The following is a 21,400-nucleotide window of genomic DNA, read 5'->3' on the forward strand; positions in this document are numbered from 1 at the left end:
GGGGGGGGGCAGGGGGGGAGAGTAGGGAGGTTTGCCAGAAGCAACATTCTGCTTCCCTGTCATAACCATGATAGAAGTGTTACTACTGTGGCTTTTAAGTCTTTTTTATTTTGTAAGGCGTAGTACTTACTGAGTACTGCAAGCTCATTTCAGGGTCAAATTCTAGGAGGCGAGTACCAGAAAGGAGAGATGGCCTGCAATGAATCTATACCTGCAATTCCAGAGGAAAAACACAGCAGTCCACAGACACTTTATGAAAAGCACACTTGCAGTTTTCATGATTCGCTTCTCCAGTTCTTGATGAGAACTAGGGTTCTTTCATATTTTTCCTGGACAATTTACTTCCTACAAGTTACTTTCTCTCCCACCTTGTTTTTTGTGTCATGCCTGCCAACAGTACCTTAAATGGACCTCCATGACTTAGACTTCTTCATGGATGCCAGTTTCTGGTCCCACACAGCCAGGACATAGCAGTTTCTTTTAAAGAAACTGACAGCTACATTGAACACTCTGAGCACAATTCATTGCCTAGAAACCAAAACTACATGGTGTAGGGTAAACAGCCTTACAAAGATTGGTTTGGGAGGAAAAGTATTATGCCACTCCACCTTTTCAGTTCAACAGGAATTAATACAGGAAATGGAGATGCAGGAGATGTGCAAAAAGGTCCTGGAGTCAGTCTGGTGCCTTATACATGCTCAAAGTTATCTTTGGGGAGTTCTAGCAACTAAAATGGAAGCATGAAGGTACCTGGAGTATAACTTTTTCCATTTGACCATCAAATACCTGTCAAATGCAAATGGCTGGGATGGGGTGGGTTGCAGCTGGTGGACCCAAGCATTTCCCCGGCGAGTCACTCAAGCTGTCAGGACTGTTAGCCTGACTACAGAAAACAACTGTAAGGCTCCTGAGTCAAAAAGCAGCCTTGCTGGCCACAAGAAGCTGTAAGCCTTTATAAGGACCGGAGAACAAATAATCACTCTGATACAAATTTGGGTTGAGAGAGAAGTACTGTGTATATATCTTAAAAGCAGTAAGATGGGCTACCTTACACTTAGCTCACTGGCTATTTGCAGCAGCTGGGAAAAGAATGGTAACAATCACATTCAGCAGCTTCTGGAGATAATTTTAATATCAAAAGTATTGACATTCTCATAGCACATCTCTAACAAATCTACAAAGGCAATCCTTTAATGTTATAAAACCAATTTAGAAAAGTTTATACATGGCTTTTGCTTTTAAATGTCTATAAACCACTCAATTTAAAAAATAACAAATTATGATAAAAACTAACTTTACCATAAGAAAAAGCCCAAACTATTTGTCATAAGGGAACACTGAAAATATGCATCAATTGAAAAGGTGTAGAGAAAGGGCACACATTTCTGCATTTTATCTTTCATCTATCTGATAATAAATACACACATTATCCCTGTAAGTAATGCTGATGATGTGATTTAGGTGATGAAAGACACAAAAACTCTGGGATGAGGGGGACAGATGTTGGGGGTGGTGGTGGTGGTGGGGGGTAGTGATAAACTACAGAATTAAAGTAGAAACAAAGACAAAACCCACACGGTAATTGCACTAGGCTGCTCACAGCTATACAGAAGGTAACTGTGCTCAGCAAATTATTTTGTTTTAAAATTGCCTCTCTTCTCCAGAAAGAATGCTTCCTGGTTTGAGAAACAATGGTGGGGGATTTTTTTTGATGACTGTACAGAACCTGAGGTAATAACTGGATTTTCCAAATGCCAGGTTTCAGAGTTGCCTTGAGGGAAGGGGCCCTGAGAATTCTGCAATGCCATAAAAATGTTCGCATCTTTCAGTTGCCCTCAATTTTTATTTTAACTCTCTAGCCTACTTCCAGCTTTAAGAGCTCTGGTTTTGTAGATAGGTTTGTGACACAGGTGGTTTTGGTGGTTATCTGACACATGGTCCTTCTGAAAGGTATGATCAGACTGAAGTTTACTTACAGTGAGAAGCATCCTCTTAAAACAGTCACCTTCTATCGTGCAGTAACTACATAAGAAGTGTGCACGTCAAAATGTTTGTTTGAAGCTTTATGCGATCACTGTTTAAAGCAAAACTACATAAATACGTATTAAGACAACAATAAACTTGTGCTAGTTTATCAAATCAAGTCCAAGTTCAAACACTGAAATATTGGGGCATCTTTACTCAATGCTGCTGAGAAAAGTATAAGTCCTTAAACACATGTGTAACACATGTGTAACATAACGACCTTTTTGAATGAAAATGGCCTTATTTTTCAGTAAAACACCTCAAACTTTTGAGGCTGTTGAGCCACAACTGCTTGCCTTTCTAATGCAAGTGATGCCATTAGATTTGCAGGCGTAACTCCCAAAAATAAGGTGAATAGCATTAAAAAAAATCTACTGCCTACATGTCTTATCTTGGCATGTACTTTGACAGCAAGATTTCTTCTAATATCTGATAATAAAAAATAATTTAAAAAAAATCTACTCTCAACTTTAAAAGATTTCAATGGTCACTCTCAAGCAAATTTTTTATGATGAAAGAGCTAGGGAGGGAAAAAATACAAATAAAAACACCAAAATTCAGCGGCCTCAAATCTTGGCAGAATTTTCTGACACATGCAGACTACTTCTGTATATAATCAGAAACAAAACAAAAAATACATCTCTAAAGAGAGTCAATATTAGATTCTTAAATTAAAACAATACATAGTATTTATTCTATCTGTATGAGCTGCAAAATCAGAAGAGACATAGTATAGGGTCAAAATCCTGTCTTCAGGCCAGACTCCTACATAATCATCCATGTTTATAAAGAATTGTACAGAATAGGCTTCAAAAGATGAAAATATTTTTACATCCTTGTGGCACATACCTGTACGCAGCTTTCATATTCCAAGTAAAGAATCAGTTAGCAAGCCTTATGTATTAGCTATAACTTACATATTTACACATCTATATACAACCTTCTCCTTTCCTCCTGCAACTGCATTCTATGACCACACAACCCAAATGAAAAAAATTCTGTAAATAAATACACACTGAAGAAAGAAAATACTTCTTTTGGTTCTTTTTGTTTGGTTGGTTGGTTGGTTTGTTTTTCTTCTTCCTTGCAAGGCAGAAAGAGCCCAAATGCTGCTAAGCAGAGTTCCAGTTACTCTATACAGCAGTGTTCTTTGCCAGGTCTGGCTTATCAGATTTATTAGCTGCTGCTGCCACTACGCTGTTGAAAGTGTAGTTGCAAGATCAGGTCTCGAATTTCTTCTCTTTTGCTTCTGATCAGCTGACGAGGGAACCACTTCTCCAGATGCAGTGGCTGTTCAAAGTTCACGATGGGATTCTGGTAACAGAAAAAGGAATATTTACAGCATGAATTTCCTAAAGCAACCCTCAAAAAGAATTTCAAACCCTTCCATTACTGCTGAGACCAAGGAGGCACAAACAAGTTTCCATGAGACAGTAACGGGTTTCAACATCAAATTCCAGTTCCTCCATGGTGATCACATATATACACACCCTTACCACAAGCTACTCATGGTAAACACCAAACTGGTCACCATACTTCTCTTAAAGATACAGCAGTATAAGCATATATTCAAGGCAGATTCCATGTACTATGATACAATTAGACATACTCTTGATATCCAGCGAGGGATAGATGCACTTTGGTCACAAAACACACACGTACAATCACACTATAGGGAAGGACCAAGCATACAGCAGTTAAGCATGATGAGTTTTTACTGCCTCAAGCATGTGTTTTTCTGTCATGAGCTGGTCTGTCTGATAGAAGAACAAAGAAGCAAGAACACTGCCAGCAGTTTTAGCAGGACATGAGAGGAGGAGAATTCAGAACAAAAGAGGACAGCAAATTGAAACGGCTGAGAGATGCTGGCAGCTTTGGCAGTAAGACCACAACACCACATCTGATTTGCCAAAGTCAATTTTTTCTCTCTTTCCTGTAGGAGACCTCGGCTGGTCCAAGGGATCAAAATACAAGTTTAACACTGACCCTGAACAGATACCCGTGTACCCTTGAGGAGACAGAAGAATCCTGAGAAGATCCGAGCAAACAAGATAAGGGGTGGCAAACATCCTGGCTTTTCCCAGAGCATGAACAGCTTGTGATCAACAATTGTATTGGCTGAATGGTGTGTGATGTGAGTCGATTGGGCAAAAATAGAATGTTAGAATATATGCACAGATAAGCAACCAGCTAAGAGGATATAAAAGAGCACTGCTTGTAAAATAAAGAGGGACAATTGCTGTAACTGGATATTGAGTGTCGTGTCCGTCTCTATAACAACACTTTCCCTCTTCATTCTTTTGCCATGTTTATATTTCATCTTCTCCTTCCTCTGGATAAAGTACTTTATGATAAAATGAAAAAGCAAAGCAAAAAACACATCATGATTTGTGGTCTATGAGCCCTGCTATGTTTAGGACAAATTACAACCACCTTGTCCTGGCCTTGCACCTGTATGCAGAACATGACCCCACTGTTAGAGAGTGGGCAGTTCAACTGCACTGGTAAAGAGTTTCATTTCCCACCTACACAAGAGCTCAACTCATCTATCACAGAACGGTTGAGGATTAAAGGAACTTCTGGAGGTCATCTGGTCCAACCCCCCTGCTCAAGCAGGGCCACCTACAGCCAGTTGCCAGGACCACATCCAGACAGCTTTTGAATAACCCCAAGGTGAGACACTGCACAACCTCTATGGTCAAACTGTACCAGCACTTGGTCACCCTCACAGTAAAAAAAAAGTGATTTCCTTACGTTCAGAGGAACCTCCTTTGTTTAAGTTTGTATGCATTGTCTCTTGTCCTGTCACTGGGCACCACTGAAAAGAGGGCTCTGTCCATTTTCCACCCTTGTACACATCGATAAGATCCCCCCCCGCCCCGAGCTTTCTCTCAGAGTCCCAGCTCTCTCAACCTTTCCTCACAGGAGAGATGCTGCATACCTTAATCATCTTTGTGACCCTTTGCCGGACTTGCTCCAATAGCTTCATCTCTCTCTTGTACTGAGGAGACCAGAACCGGACACAGCACTGAGAAGAGGGGAATGATGACGTCCCTCGAACTGCTGACAATAGTCCTCCTAACATAAACCAGGATACTGCTATCCTTCTTTGCCTCAAGGACACACTGCTAACACATGTTTGACTTGGTGTCCACCAGGACCCTTAGGTCCCTTTCAGCAAAGCTTCTTTCCAGCTGGGTGACCTCCAGCATATATTGATGCCTGAGGTTGCTACTCCCTGGGCACGGGACTCTACAATTCTTGTTGAACTTCATGGGTTCCTGTCAGCCCATTCTCCAGAGTCTTGAGGTCCCTCTGGATGGCAGCATAATCCTCTGGTGTTATCAGCCCCTCCTCCCAGTTTTGTGGCACCTGTGAACTTGCTGAGGGTGCACTCTGTCCCAACATCCAGATCAATAATGAAGATGTTAACAGGACTGGACACAGTATTGACTCCTGGGGTACACCACTAGTTACTAGCCTCCAACTAGAGCAACCGCCACTAAACATCACCCTTGGGAGTCATCTAGTCAGCCAGTTTTCAATCCAACTCACTGTCTGCTCATGCAGTCCATAGTCCATCAGTTTCTCTGAGTATCTTATGGGAGACAGTGTCAAAGGCTTCGCTGAAGTCCAGGCAGATAATACCCACTGCTCTCCCCTCATCTACCAAGTCAGTCATTTCATCATAGAATATTATCAGGTTGGTCAAGTATGACTCCCCCACCGCCTTTGTGAATCCATTCTGACTATTCTCAATCCCCTTCTTGTCCTCACATGTCTGGATATGGTTTCCAGGATTAGTTGCTCCACGTTCCCAGGGATCAAGGTGAGGCTGAACAGCCTGTCATTCCCCAGGTCCTCCTTCCTGCCTTTTTTGAAGATAGGAGTGACATTTCTATTCCTCCAGTCCTCTCCCGATTGCCACAACCATTCAAAGATTATAAAAAGTGGTCTCACAATGATATCAGCCAGCTTCCTCAGCACTCATGGGAGCATCCCACTAGGGCTCATGGACTTTCATGAATGTCCAGTTTAAGTATTCCCTTGCTTGATCCTCTTCCATCAGCGGTCTTCCTTGCTCCAGTCTTTTCCCCAGTCTCTAGGGCCTGGGACTCCTGAAAGCCAGCCTTGTTAGTAAAGAGTGAAATGAAGAAGGTATTCAGAAGCTCAGCCTTTTCCACATCCTACGTCACCAGCGCCCTTGCCCCATTCAGCAGTCAGTCTACATCTTCCCTACTCCTCCTTTTGCTGCTTATGTAATTATAGAAGCCCTTCTTGTTGTCCTTGACATTCCTCACCAGATTAAACTCCAGTGGCTTTCTGAATTATGCCTCTGCGTGCTTGGACAGTGTCTCTATATTCTTCCCAGGCTAACTGTCCCTGCTTCTGTGTTCTGTATACTTCCTTTTTATGTTTTGACTTTTGTCAGGAGCTGCTCCGCCATCCATGCAGGCCTCCTGGCATCTCTGCTTGACTTCCTGCTTGTTTGAATAAACTGTTCTTTAGCTTGGAAGTGGTGTTCCTTGAATACCAACCAGTCTTCTTGGACCCCTCTTCCCTCCAGGGCCTTATCCCATGGAACTCTTCCAAGCAGATCCCTGAAGAGGCCACAGTCCAGGCTTGTGATCTTGCTTTTTGCCCTGTTCCTTCCTCTCATGATCCTGAACTCCACCATCTTATGGACACAGCAGCCAAGGCTGCCTTTGACCCTTATATGCCCAACCAGACCTTCCTTGCTTGTGAGTATGCAGTCCAGCACAGCACCTCTCCTCATTGGCTCCTCTATCATTTGGGTCAGGAAACTGTCATCGATGCTCTCCAGGAACCTCCTGGATTGCTTATGTCCTTCTGTGTTGTCCCTTCAGCAGATGTCAGCGTGGTTGAAGGTCCCCACAGGGACCAGTGCCTGTGAACATGAGGCTGCTTCTAGCTGCCCGTAGAAGGCCTCATCCACTTGTTCTACGTGATCAGGTGACCCACAGCAGATACGCACTACTAGGTCACTCATATTAATCTGCTCTTTAATCACGACCCATAAGCTCTCAGTTGTCTTCTCATCCAACCCTAGGGAGAGCTCCATGCATTCCAGCCGCTCTCTTACATAAAGGGCAACTCTACCTCCTCATCATCCAGCCTATCCTTCCAGAAAAGCCTGTATCCATCCATCACAGCACCCCAGTCATGTGAGCTATCCCATCACATCCCTGTGATCTCAACAAGATCACAACCCTGCAACTGCACACAGATCTCTGATTCCCCAAGTTTATTTCCCACGCTGTGTGCATTAGTGTACAGGCACTTTGGAATAATGATCTGTTCTACCACTGAAGAAAAATCTGTCCACTGGCCAAGGTCCCACACAAGGCCTTCCATGCACAGGACTCTCAGAGAGAATGTGGACCACATGTATAAGCATCAAACAAGCAGAGCCATTCAAAGGATAGAGCAAAAGGGCAGTGCACTGATCAGGGGGAGGAAGAGTTGAGGACCCCCTAAAAGACAGTACTTGAAGCTCAGCGTCTGCAGATGTTCAAAGGTATGTGCTGAACAGGAAAAAGAGGCTCCCTTAGCTCTGTGCCTTCCCTTTTAAGGATCTTCCCCCCCTTCCTGCAGAAGCTGCAGCCTGTAGAGCCACTCAAAGGTCAATGCACAAGCTGACCAAGCTTTAGAGGCTACAAGAAGAGATGCATGGAACAGATGCCTTTGTAACATTTGTTGGCCAGAAATGTGTAAACTAAATAGATTCCAAACACACCTAAATAGTTATGGATATTGAATGAGTTGATGTTAGAGCAACATTAAACTACAAGGTCAGAAATGTTTGCTAACAAACACAGATGATAAACTGTGCTCCAGACACAAAGACCTCTGTCACTACTTGAAGAACGGGTTTTATCTCCTCTTCCTCAAATGGCTTTGACACTTTTGAGGTTGAGCATCACAGGCTTTTGTGTCTGGCTATTTCCCTCAGAAATAGTTTTTTCAGGTTTAAGGTGATTTTAGGGACCGGGGAAGGTAGTTTCTATTTGTACCTGGAAGAAGCTTTCTGCATATTGCAGCAAATAGACCCCACAATCACTGCTGTTATCTTGTTTAGGCACTCTAGGACACAGGTCAATCATTGTTGATTTATTGAATTCTCGATGTGTTTTTCGTTTAGCTTCCCATTCCACTTCAAGGTACCTACAAAAGAAAGCAAACAGATTAAATACTTGAGAAGTAACTCCCAAGCTCAATGCATTTTGGAGTACTACTCAATATTGTTCCAGAGCTGGTGAAAAAGCTAAAATAGCTTTAATCAATTTCTTCCACAGAATCTGTCAAAAAAAATCATACAAGGAACACCACAATTTCCACTACCCAATATTCTATGACATTCTATGACAGAGGCATCACTACTACATAATACTTAATATACAAAACAGGAAGATGCATGACATGATTTAAAAACAAACACTTATCTGTGCTGAGTTTCTTCAAGCTATGAGGATACCAGGACATTTTTAAACCTTAACTAAGGAAGAAGTCAAGTAATCTTTCCTACCTATCACAAAGATTTTTCCTGGGTTCATCCTGAACGGCCAGCAGTGGTTTTCTAACCTAAGCAAACCATTAAAAAACCCCCTTAGAATTCACCTTACAAACAACTTCAGTTACAATGGCACCAATATAACCCTTGCAACCTCCTAGTGTACAAGGTATATCAAGACTTCTTTAATGACTATGACTTCTTTGTTATCAGACTTTTCTACTGTTCTTGTGCTCCAGTAGCAATTCACTGGCCCCACCTTCTGGGCTGGCCACTGATTTTGAAGATGGGATCGTAAGCATAAAGGGTCTGATTTTAAAAGGCAACAGCTACCTAATACTTTTCTGCTGACTTTAGTCGGAGTTGCAAAGGCTCAGGGATTGTGAAAATCAAACATAAGGTCTGACTTTAGGAAATAAAAAATATATACATTAAGTCAGACCTTGTGTTTGATTTGTAAAAGCCCCAAGTCCTTGCAGTTCCGAGAATAAAAATACATAAAACACCCAAAACACTTTTGGGGAAAATGGCAACTTTGAAAAGAAGGCAAAAATGAAACAATTCAAAGATCAGTGAAGCACATTCCCTAGAAACGGCAAGAACCTATGACTGCAGACCTTAAAATTAATTTGTTTGAGCCTGACCACTGCCCAAAACACAACAAAAACCAACTCAAGGAAACAAGAGGTCATGGAACCCCTGAATCAGTTTTCCACATTTCCGCTTTCAGGGTGTAACTGCAAATTGAAGGCATCAGATGTCTCCTTTCCAACTTCTCTGATCTCACAAACCATAAACCCCCTCTTTGCTTTCTGACTTTTCATGACATGTCTCTGAACTCCAGGAAATGACCCTCTCTGGAATTTCAACTCCAGGGGTAGCTCAAAGAATAGAGCACTAAGTTAATACATCCCACTGAGATTTAAAAAAATAAAAAATAAAAAATTGTTATTTCACTCTTTCTGACAAGACACACATGATGCAGAGACCTCTCTAGGGAAAAGGTTTCACAAAATTTCTGATTCTCATCTAACCCTCACATAGTATTTTGAAGAATTTGCTTTTACAAGAAGGATGTACTGTTTGGTTTACAGATTTTTGTTCCTTTCAGTGAAGTGAATACAACAGAGAACAAAAAGCACAATTCTGTTTAGCTTCAAATATTCAATATTAGCAACTTTTTAAAAAGTTGTTGATAGATGTTAAAGTTATTACAAGCCTATAAAAGTACTGAAAGTTTGAAGACATTCTTCCAATACTTACATACTAATCATATAAAAGACTGAATATACTTTTACTCTCTCTTTTCAAAACAAACAATACCATTCCAATATAATTACACTGACACATCAAGCTTTTAGAAAGCTTCAGTCTACCATCTACTTTTTCACACATAGATAGGAGTGGACTTAGCACTGTAATTCTGTAAGCTCCATCAAAAAAAATGAAGACCAGCCGTTTGGAAAATTAATCATTTAAATTTCAAAGTATTCATTTTGAAGAATCTGGGTTTCTGCCTTTAAAAACAACCTCCATTACTGAACTGGAGGGGATAAAAAAACCCAACACCCCACCCCCCCCTTCAATTTTTTTTTTTTTTTTAATTTCAAAAAAACTGTCCAATTTACAATTTTTGCATTATATTTAGGTTGCAGAACAAAGACAGGCTTTTCACACAAGCCTCTGTATTGCTATTACAATTTTCTTTGTCGTGGCTCTTTATGGATTTTCCTCTAGCATTAGAAATGTACACCTTTACAGAGAAAAGTATTTTGAACATAGAAATATGCCCAGCAGTATCTCTTTCTAATAAACAGAAACTGCAGTTACTTACTCTCTCAAAACCTGAACTGTTTTCTGCACGGAACCAGCTTTCAGAGAATCTAAGATGAGTATGCAAGGCCTGTACACAACAAAAAACAAACAAAAAAATCACTGTAGCCTTTCATTACCAATATTACTGAAGCAAATATTTTGTTTGAATACAGCTTAACAAGAGCATCAATATCTGAAAAACATGGCAATAAATGGACAAGTTCCTATAGTTGTGGCTTTATGACAAATAACTGAATTACTGCAGAATTTCTTAATATAACTTAATGATACAATATTAGTATGAAACAGAAACATACCTTTTACAAATCTGCCTTTCAGAATTACTTAAGGAGATCTGGGAGAAGAGAAAATAAAAATAACCTTAAAAAACCTACAACAATTATAAACTTAAATGTCTTCACAGATTTAAAGGTGAAGCCAACAGGCTCCCATTTCAGAAAGACAGAAACTGATAAATAATTTTTAAAAATACATGAAAGCATAGCATAGGCAACGTAGGTAGGCAAATGAGGAATTCAAGCTAATCCTAAGTGCCTTGCACAAGCTGCAGGCCACGCAAACATTGACAGCTGCTGCAGAAAAAGACGCAAAATCACTTGGTCAAGTCTCAAAGTATTCAGAAACAGAGTAATATATGTTTCCTCTGTCAGTACAAAAAGGCACTTACTTTAGAAATCCCTGAATCCAGGACTGAAGCAGAAGCAGCAATTTCATTGCCACCTAGTACAAAAGACCAAATTTAAAAGTCTTAAAATATTTCATAACAAACATTTTTGTTTTCAAATTCATTATTATTAGTATTCAAAACACAACAGTGCAGTATAAGCTGATTTTGCTTCCCTTCTGAATGTTCAAATAGCAGAGTTACTGAGGGCCTTCTTTCCTGATAAAATTCTTACTGAAATCCAAGAACCTCCTACTCGTGGTGGGATCTGAGCTACTTATTTTACATGTCCCTTCCAGTATTTTCCAGAATGGTGGACAACAAGAATGCAGTGTACTCCTTGCTATACATGGTAATACAAAAACATATTACATCAATCTTGACGTGAAAGATACTTTTTAAGACATCATATATCTCCTTCAAGGCTTAAGACACTATCAGAACTGTATATGGGCTGACATAATTTTCTTCTAGATTACCTACCTTTTGAGAATAAACTCCTGTTAGCATTCATTTCTTCTTCATCCTTGCAGTGACCAGGAAAGGCCAACACTGAACCAGTTCTAGTGTTCTCACTCTCTGACCGAAGTGGAGACAGTTGAGCCTGGTGATATAATGAATCCTGATGGGGACACTCCTCATACACAGCTTCTTCTAACCATGGGAAACAGATAACTGCCATGTACCAATGAGACCTGCCCAGCAGTGGGGAGAGGGGGAGGAAAAATGTCAAAACTGTATTGTTTCTGAACATTTGGTTCTGAAAAGGATATGAAAAGTTTTTATAACATCGAGAGTTCACGGACAACTGTTCTGTGACACATAACCGTCATTGCCATGTTCCTTCACAGCATCACCTACTAATCTTCTCACTTTTATCTTACTTTGCATTGTGGCATAATAGCAAAAAAGAAGTAGCAATTCCTTTTAAAAAAAGCACCAAACCCACCACAGCAATTTATCAGTGTCTCACCACCCATCCCACCCTGTAAAAAAAAAAAGTAATAAAATAATCTGTGATGGTGATCCCAGTTTTGAATATAGCTGAGGGTACGGCATGCCTCCAGCCTTATCTCTTTCTGCAGCTGTTTTACATACGTAACCCTCAATGACTATTCAGTTTTAAAGGAGTTTCCATATGCAGGTCAGTTATTTAACCAGGCCAAGGCACAGACCATGAAAGTACTACTCCTGATTAATTAACACTGTGAATTGCCATGATTTCTTTATAGAAATATTACTTAAGTGCACAGGATTCATCATAATGGCACACAAATTATTTTGAAAAATACATAAAAGCCATTTTCAGTAAAATAAAACACAAAAATGCAAAGATCACTGAAGACAGCTAAATAAAAATATTAGCTTTTGAAGAGACTTCAAAATTACTCATTCCACACCCATTACTTCTTCAAAAATTAATGTGTTCATTTCCAATGGTCCAAGCTTACAGCCATAAATCTTTTTATCACCACAACACCCAAATATTTAAATCTAAATATCAGAAAAGGTGTCTAAAACACATACTTACTCCTCATTCACAGGCACAAAGATATAATCTTTACTGAAGATGTTTATATGACGCGTCCATGTTCTTACTCTTCTGTGTCTTCTCTGTGCTGCTCTGCAGAAACCAAATGAAAACTGTTGTTCAGATTTGTTCTTTTTAGTTAAAGCAGGGTACAGGGGTTAGTACTCCTACATCTTCCCAATCCCTCAATGGGTTTTTCATTTACTCTTGAAATTTCCCTCACAGAGGAAAAAATACATCAGCATACCCTTAAGCCCAAGTGACTAATAAATCATATCCAAACTATCTTAAACTCTTCTAGAAAAAAATCCTCCATAGATGTGACAGGATTTTTTGTAGTTATTTATCCAGTAATTATTATTTATTACACTAAATGCAAAAACACCTTAAACACCAGCCATTATAAAAACAGACCTATAGCAATTTATAAACATCCACGAATTAAACTTCACAATACCACTTTTGAAGGCCTGTCTAAACAACCTTATCTATTGAAGGAAAAAGCTACATTCCTTGCACAGGGTCATAGATTCCTTCCAGGCCTGCACTTTAAATGCTGGAGCAATTTCATTTCCAGTTCTACAGATGTAAAGCACAAAGACAGGATACTAGGAGAACAAGAAAAATTTGCGAAGAAACATAAATTTAGATTTTCGACTTTCTTAGTTTGCAAAAGTCGAAATAGAAACCGACAGTTCATAGAACTTTGCTCCAATATGATCCGAAAGCAAAATTCACTCTATGGAGGACACATCCCTACTACCATTCTGATTCCATCCTGATCTGTGATCAAGAAACGTAACTTCAGCATAGGAGGAACGGGAGAAAAGGAGAGAGGAATGGAAAAACAAACTGCTGTGGGACTCTGCATGGACCAGCATTAAGCGAAGACTTGCTGCAAACTTCATCTGCTACAGGACTCTAGAAGCACTGGGAATTTAAAAGGGGAAAGCATGTTTGCAACCTGGGAAAGCACCTATAGAATGAGCTTTCCCAATCTACTGCCTGAGCTGTGTGAAGAAAAAGAAGTAAAGGGTCTTTAAGTTAAGTAGCTGCACCTGTTGAGATTAATTCCATTTACAACAGTGAGGAGCCCAATATTCCACTATCCATTTATCCAAAAAAACCCCACAGAAACAAACAGAACCCAAACTACCTGTAATCACCAGGTAAGTATCTAAGTCCAAACACAAAACTAGAATTTCCAAAGACATCTCCTGATCTGGAGTAGATACAGTCCTTAAAACATGGTGAATTAGGAGTGCCATTCTAGTTCCTAAAGAAGGTTATGGACAGCCCAGCCATGTAAAAGGAATCAGATCAAGGTACAACAGTATTCTTAATGTGGATAATTTTGTCTCCACCTCAGAACATTCAGGGTCAGTAAAATGATGGAAGACATTCTCTTAAGCACAGCTTCTTGAATTTTTGAGACATCTTTGAAAATACTGAAGAAGTTGCATTTTTTTTCCCTTTAAGGTAGCTTTCACCCAGCAGTGACTAACACAAACAAGATGGCACACCTATTTGTGCAGGTGGCCTCGTTTGCCAGTAGAATGAAAAACCTGGGGACTTCATGGGTAACAGAAGAAAAATCACTTCAGAGAAACAGAAAAAAGGCTTCGATAAGCTGAATGATGAAAACAGGATGAAAGTTGCTGGCAGAACATCACTGTAAGTGAAGTGGCAGGGCAAGCTCCATGCCCAAACATCAGCATTGAGAAGGAATGGGAAGTGTGGTAGGGATGCTCCTACCCTTTACATAGTATTAGCTGGAAACACAAAGTGATACAGAGTTCTCGAGCTCTCAATGACACTTTTTTGTGAAACTCTGAAATTCCAGTGTGCTTAAGTGTTAAAAACCAAACGTGTAAGCTTGGTGTGCAAGAAAATTTTCTTACTAAAAATCTGGATGATAATTTACTACCAATATGCAAAATGAAATATATGGTATATCTAAAAATATTTTTAGAAGTGCTATTTCATAAAATGATGCATACCTTGCAAAATTCTGAGTTGATAATAAAAACATCAAAATACATAAATAATTGTCTGAAGTAAAGATTCAGATAAAGTTGGAGAAAGGTGATAACATTTTCATTCATACTCAGTATGAATCACAAATAGATTCTAGTGAAAAACACCAGCGTGCTTAAATTGTGAGTTACAACATTTAACCACTAATCCTTTGGAGAACACCAATTACTATTTTACATACTAATTAGGTGATGATCTGCAGAACTTCAAAGTGGCATCAACAGACAGCTTATTTCTGGTCACAAATGCACCTAAAATGAACTTACGAAACTTTGAGATCCCCCTCAGAGTTTTTTTCCATCCTGGTCAGGCACTTATAGAAGAAACTGCTAAAAATGTGTACACGGTCAGCAAGATGTTTTGGCGCCTTCTCCAACAACAGGTATCTATCAAAGAAAAAAGAAGGAAATTATTAAATTCCTTTTCTAGAAAGTACCGTCACTGATAAAAAAGGACAATTCTTTTAATGACTTATCAGGTTATGCTTACTATCAGTTGCTTTCACAGTCGCTAATCAAAGAATCATAAAATGCTTTAGGTTGGAAGGAACTTAAATATCAGCTAGTTCCACCCCGCTTGCCATGGGCAGGGACACCTTCCCCTGGACCAGGCTTCTCAAAGCCCCATCCAGCCTGACCTCAAACACTTCCAGGGATGGGGCATCTACAGCTTCCCTGGGCAACCTGCTACAGTGCCTCACGACCCTCAGAGTGAAAAATTTCTTCCAAATATCTAATCTAGATCTACTGTCTTCCAGTTTGAAGCCATTATCCCTCATCCTACCACTACATGCCCCCGGAAAAAGTCCCTCTCCAGCTTTCTTGTAAGCACCCTTCAGATACTGGAAGGCCACTATAAGGTCTCCCCAGAGCCTTCTCTTCTCCAGGCTGAACAACCCCTACTCTCTCAGCCTGTCCTCACAGGAGAGGTGCTCCAGCCCTCTGATCATCTTCGTGGCCCTCCTCTGGATTCTCCCCAAGAGGTTCACGTCCTTCTCATATTGGGGGTTCCAGAGCTGGATGCAGTATTCCAGAGCAGAGGGGCAGAGACACCTCCCTTGACCTGCTGGCCACGCTTCTTTTCATGCAGCCCAGGATACAGTTGGCTTTCTGGGCTGCAAGCGCACATTACCAGCTTATGTTGAGCTTCTCATCAACCGACATCCCCAAGTCCTTCTCCTCAGGGCTGTCCTCAATCCATTCTCTGCCCGGCTTGTATTTGTGCTTGGGACTGCCCCGACCCACGTGCAGGACCTTTCACTTGGCCTTGTTGAAGTTCATGAGGTTTGCATGGGCCCACCCCTCAAGCCTGTCCAGGTCCCTCTGGATGGCATCCCTTCCCTCCAGTGCATCAACTGCACCACACAGCTTGGTGTCCTTGGCAAACTTGCTGAGGGTGCACTCCACCCCAACATCAACATCACCAACAAAGACGTTAAATAGTGCTGGTCCCAGTACTGACCCCAACCTATTCTTTCTACTCTATTTTCAACATGCATGTGGGTGGACATCACCAGAGTATGTAACAGCAAAGCAACTACTAAGAACGCAGTTATTTTCTATCTCAGATTTGTGCTCCAGTATTAATGCTTCTGAATTTATTTTTAGAGTTAGGTTTCTAGCCCTTGCAATTAAGACAGGTTTGAAAACCTAACCAAATATAAGCCGATGGAGTGTTACACTCCTGCATACACAAAAAGCATAGAACAGTTCAGTACTACAAATTGTCCATTTTACTTCTACAGGTTATGCATGTGAAAGTTAAGACAAATATTCTACAGGTATTCATTCTGCATGATTTTGCTGTTGATCATGTTTCTATAAGCATCAGCTTGAGTGCTTATTCTGTCACCCTAGAAGGCTGAAGCTTTCATAATTGCAGTCATCCTGCACAAGGTGCCTCCACCTCCACCCGATGACCTGGGCAGTACAGTAATACATGATACAGCATGCAACACAATGAAAACTAAAAATGTGAGAAGTCTAACAAAGTTTAAAAAGCAGAGAGGTTTCTGCAATGATTGCATTAAAATCCTTTATTTAAATCTTCCTTTTCTGGCAAGATAAAGCTACAGCTATTGAGAAAACCATGCTGCATGTTTTATTTCTAGTTTAGAGAAAAATACAGATGGCTTTGCTGTAAAACCACATTGAAACACTCTGGTACACATTTCCTTTCCCACTCCTCTAGACAAGAGGTTTTGGCTGGCTTTCTATTGCTCACAGTTACTGCAGCCACACTGGATGCCAAGCAACACACAATTCTTGCAGACAACGTTCAAAAAAGCCAGAATTCTGCTTAGGTTAATTCAGCACAGGGAACATAAATCTCAGCTTTAGGGAATGGTGGCCCACAATGCTGGTTCTGGGAAACTTACTTTCACAAGCAACTTTAGCAGGATGGCATGAAGCAGGTCAGCCAAGCACAACTTCCTCAAGAAGTATTAGCTGTGTTCCTTTCTGCAGGAGCTGTGCATCAGAAGAATTCCTAAACTCTTGGACAGAATAGCAGAGGATGCTCCACTTCATGCAAACTTAGTAAATAAACTACCTAGTACAGACCCTCTACTTTGTTCCACTGCCTGCTTAAATCTGCTCAGCACTTTCTGTTCTGTGAGGTCACCAAGAGGCTTTTTCTCCCCAGCTATTTGTTCTGGGTTATATCTCAGCCCTTTAGAGGGACAAGAAGAAAGAAACTGAAACAAATGAAACTGCTGAAAATACATAAAAGCTTTAAAAAATGTCCAGCTTACAAATTCATCATACTGTTACTTCTAAAATTGTTGTGTCATATTTAGTGACCAGTATTTACAGTAACATTCAAGTCCAGATCAGGTCCCAGAAAGAAGTGTACAATTAAGGCTGTGGTTACTTACTTAAGATAGAAATCAATGATGACATCATTGAGAAACTCGCCATATTCTAAGCACTCCAGGTCTTCTCTTGTGACTCCCAGTCCTCCTTTTGCAGGTGGGGGTGGATAAACAATTAAACTAGAAAACACAAATCGCATTATAACAGTGACAAACTGTCTTTTACATGACATTCGTCTTAGTTTGGCTGTTCTACATGTAGAAGATTTTCTAGAAAACCTGTTAAAAGTAGTAATTCTCAAAACTGTTCACTAACTCAAAAGTCCTTTACCATTTCTTCCTCCAACAGTTAAGCGTTACAAAAGAAATATGCACCCCACTGCACACTGAAATTTTGAGAAAACTATTGAAAAGGAGATTATTTTTTACCTTCACCTTGTTTTTCTATTTTTGATAAAAGTAATGACAAATGGATATGTAAAATGGGAAGAAAGACTAGGGGACATATTCTCAAATGGTATGAACGAACAGTGATTTTCTACTTGTTACGACTCCAATAAGGACTCCCATATTTCCAAGCAGGAAATTTGGGTTTACGCACCATGCGGCATATGTACTGTAAGTGGTTTGAAACTGCCCAAGCTACTTCTAATGCTAGTATTTAAAATGTATTTTAAAAGCTCTAGATTAACAATCATATTACTTAACTGGAACCATGAACTTCGCATTTTTGCTGTTGCAGAAACAAAACCAACTGCTATACTGTCAGTAAAAACAGTGACAGCAAAAGGCAAGAGTTCTTAAGAGCAATTTACTTCACTAATGTTTGCCGTACTAGAAGTATAAGGACTAACAGGCTAGTGCAGACAGAACTGAGGCATGTCAACACTGTCATAGTATCTTGCTACATTACACAGTTATGTTCTCATTTTCTAATGTCTTTTGTCAACCAAGCTCCTGTACTAACTAGTAAATTGTATGACAAACTAGTTATAAATAGATTGAGCGTGACAGAACAGTGAAAACAACACTGTTTAGATTTTAAAAAAAGGCTCAGTTTAAGTTAGCAAGTTTTGCTGTAATACGGACTTAGATGGACACTCACAGAGGCCATAAGGTCCCTACCCTCCCATTGATGCATCCATGTTACCAGCTTGTAGTCACAATTCAGGTATTCTCTAATTTCTGTGAGATTTTCTGTCCCTGTAACACATCCATTTTGTCTGTTAACTATTAGGACGGAAACAGGAATAACTACATTCACACAACACTTTCAAATCAACTAAATGGTACCTAAGACAGGGCTTTTATTCCAGCAACTCATTTATTCAATTTGTTTTATTTTCACCTTCTCATTTATATGAAATATACTTACTTCTTAACTGCTCCGGTTTCTCTTACTTCTTTCCATTCTTCATTCAGTGCAGAAGACAGAGAGATAGCATAGCAACCACTATTCTGCTTATTTGCAAGGGCATAACTGCGCCTGGCCACTTTTGGTTTTGATTCCTACCAGCAAAAATCCAAACAATAATAATAGTAAAAATCATTATACACCTTGATATGTAACACAGAACACACAAAACCCAAGCCTGAAGCCCACAGGGGTACCCTACATCACTGAAGAGGAATCTTGCTGGAGAGCAGAAGTGTAAACAGTATTTAGGCAAATGTGCCCCTGCTCAGACAATAAAAAAGTTATGTTCCTTCAAAAATTATGACAGGTCTTCATCTGTTCATAACCTCTCTCTGAAACTGTTTAAGCATTATTCAGCCAACTGACGCAGTATTCATTCTGGAGAAGAAAAAGGGCCTGAAAGGATCCAGTCAAGTATCAGACTGTCTTATTAGTATCTGTGTATGCTTGGAAGGTTTGAAAATCCAGTTCTTAACAATATGCCTAAAAATGATACAGATTTGAACTGACTGGCTCAATTTTTAAGTTCCCAGTTTCATAGCCAGATTGATCTGTGGTCTTTGTGCTTTTTCCTGATGGGAACAAACATATGTAATTTCTAAAGTGACAATGATGTGGGATTGGGTTGAGACATTTACCCCTCAGAGGGAGATGTACTAACACACTAACTTGCAGAGCCCCATCTCCCCAGCAGCCTTAGGAATGATGTAGCATTTCAAGCTGTGGAGCCCCCAAAAGAACATCTAGATGTATCTGGAATGATCAAGACACAGAGCTCCTCCTCCACTACACCCCTTCACTTCAAGCTCAACTGAAAAAGGCTCCATCACTCATTCTTTTATTAACTCCCAATCTGTTGCCCTGGAGACACCACAGGGGCAGGAAACCCCTGTGGTTCTAGGCACACACAACCATGAACCTAAAGCTTCAATATTTGCCACTTACGGATGAGGTCTATACACTATCCCTCTGTGGACACAATCTAGTTTACTGCAAACTTTGCCCCGTTGTCAGAGAGAAATAACAAACATGACTGAGGTTTTTTTTGACCTATTGATTAAGAAAGAATTTATTTTCTGCAACTGGCTGATCTAAAATTTACTAGAATATGAGAATGCCAACAGGCAGTGATGAATCAAGCAACAGCTACTCACTAACCTGAAGTGCAGGCTCAGGAGCATCTGAGGTATTCTCTTTTGGCATACATTGCTTTAGTAGATCCTTACTGTAACTCATGAAAGAGTTCTCTTCAGGAGAAAGGTCCTTAAACAAAGGTAATGCTTGCTTCAAAGACAAAAACTCAGGGAGATCTGGTGCTCTGTTCTTCTTGCTCACATCTGTAATCAGTTCAGTCAGTCTGTCTTCTTCCCATTCTGTGAGCAGTCGGGAGAGTTCAAGAAATACAAATTCACTAGATTTGGCTGGAAAAATGAGAGAATGGGTAGTATTAACTATGAGGTTTCGTGATAAAAACTTGTTTGCACACTCACAAAGGAGCACAAAGAGACGATGGCAAGAGGGGAAGCACAAATAATACCCTACTGGGTTCATCACAGTGGCCATCAACCCACCAAAGGCCCACCTCCACAAGCCCAGAGGAGCACAGGGGCACGGTGGCAGGCAGGAAGCCACATTAAGGACTAGGAGGAAGGGACACCTGGTCTGTGCCCTTCCCAGGGCTGTCCCAGGAGAGTCTGAGCCTCAGCCCCAGGGCCCAGACCTGAAACCCATCAAGATGGGTCAGGGCCAGAGAACCTTTTGGACTGAGGGCGGGTTGCTGCTGTGGTGTATGGCATATGTGATGGGATGCCGGGGAAGAACATTTTGGGATTGCTCTGGACTATTTATGGGATAGTTAAGGGAAGAACCAAGGCAGGCAAAGGGATGGGTTTAGGTGACTGTAGGGGGAACAAGTGTGCAAAAATAGAAGGCTAAGGGCTTAAAAACACCAGTCACATCTAAGTACTTTGCTGGTCATTACACTTGTCTGGCCATGCCCTGTGCATTGATCAGCGCAGTCTGTCCTGTCTTCTTACTAAATTCCTTTCTAACTCCCTCCTAGGTGAGGGATTTGATGTGTAAGTCTGAGTGCAGCAACCGGAGCAAGTGCCTGTGTCCAAGTGACCATTGCTAGTGAAGATCAAGCCAAACAAGGTGAATGGGTGAAGTGCCCTGAGAGCCTGGGGGGTGAGGAGGTCCCTAAGGGACAGCCCTGGCTGTGAGACTGCCTGTGTATCTCTAACGATGAGAGCACAGGGGGGTCAGGTGCTGATTGCACAGGGTAAACACACTGTTAAATTTCACACAGGCAATTCTGACATCATCATTTTGTCAGATTACATTGGCAAAATCATTGCAAAATGACAAAACCTTGTATGATTGTGCCGCTCTGAATATTTGAGCAAAAGGTATACTCAGTTTTACAGAGCTTCATGCTAGAAAAACAAATAGAGCCAGTCCATAAGACCTTACAGACTAAATAGCCCATTTGGCCTTTAGTGGAAATTTTCTCCAATAATAATGCAATGGTAGTCTTGTCAAAGATC

At 40.6% G+C, this 21,400-nt stretch overlaps 1 protein-coding gene across 1 annotated transcript in view; it reads right to left on the bottom strand.

Moving 5' to 3' along the window:
- Positions 1-3,201: 3,201 nt before the first annotated feature.
- Positions 3,202-21,400, bottom strand: part of SENP7 (SUMO1/sentrin specific peptidase 7) — a 42,057-nt gene continuing 23,858 nt past the window's right edge. The window contains exons 13-23 of the mRNA XM_009891629.1: positions 20,013-20,275; positions 18,813-18,946; positions 17,501-17,617; positions 14,892-15,011; positions 12,589-12,681; positions 11,541-11,752; positions 11,061-11,113; positions 10,690-10,727; positions 10,392-10,460; positions 8,061-8,211; positions 3,202-3,339 (exon numbers count right to left, since the gene is read on the bottom strand). Of these exons, the coding sequence (XP_009889931.1) occupies positions 3,202-3,339; positions 8,061-8,211; positions 10,392-10,460; positions 10,690-10,727; positions 11,061-11,113; positions 11,541-11,752; positions 12,589-12,681; positions 14,892-15,011; positions 17,501-17,617; positions 18,813-18,946; positions 20,013-20,275 (1,388 nt within the window). The remainder of the gene's footprint in view (positions 3,340-8,060; positions 8,212-10,391; positions 10,461-10,689; positions 10,728-11,060; positions 11,114-11,540; positions 11,753-12,588; positions 12,682-14,891; positions 15,012-17,500; positions 17,618-18,812; positions 18,947-20,012; positions 20,276-21,400) is intronic.

This window comes from Charadrius vociferus, unplaced genomic scaffold (assembly GCF_000708025.1).
Source record: "Charadrius vociferus isolate BGI_N301 unplaced genomic scaffold, ASM70802v2 scaffold329, whole genome shotgun sequence".
Taxonomy (NCBI): Eukaryota; Metazoa; Chordata; class Aves; order Charadriiformes; family Charadriidae; genus Charadrius; species Charadrius vociferus.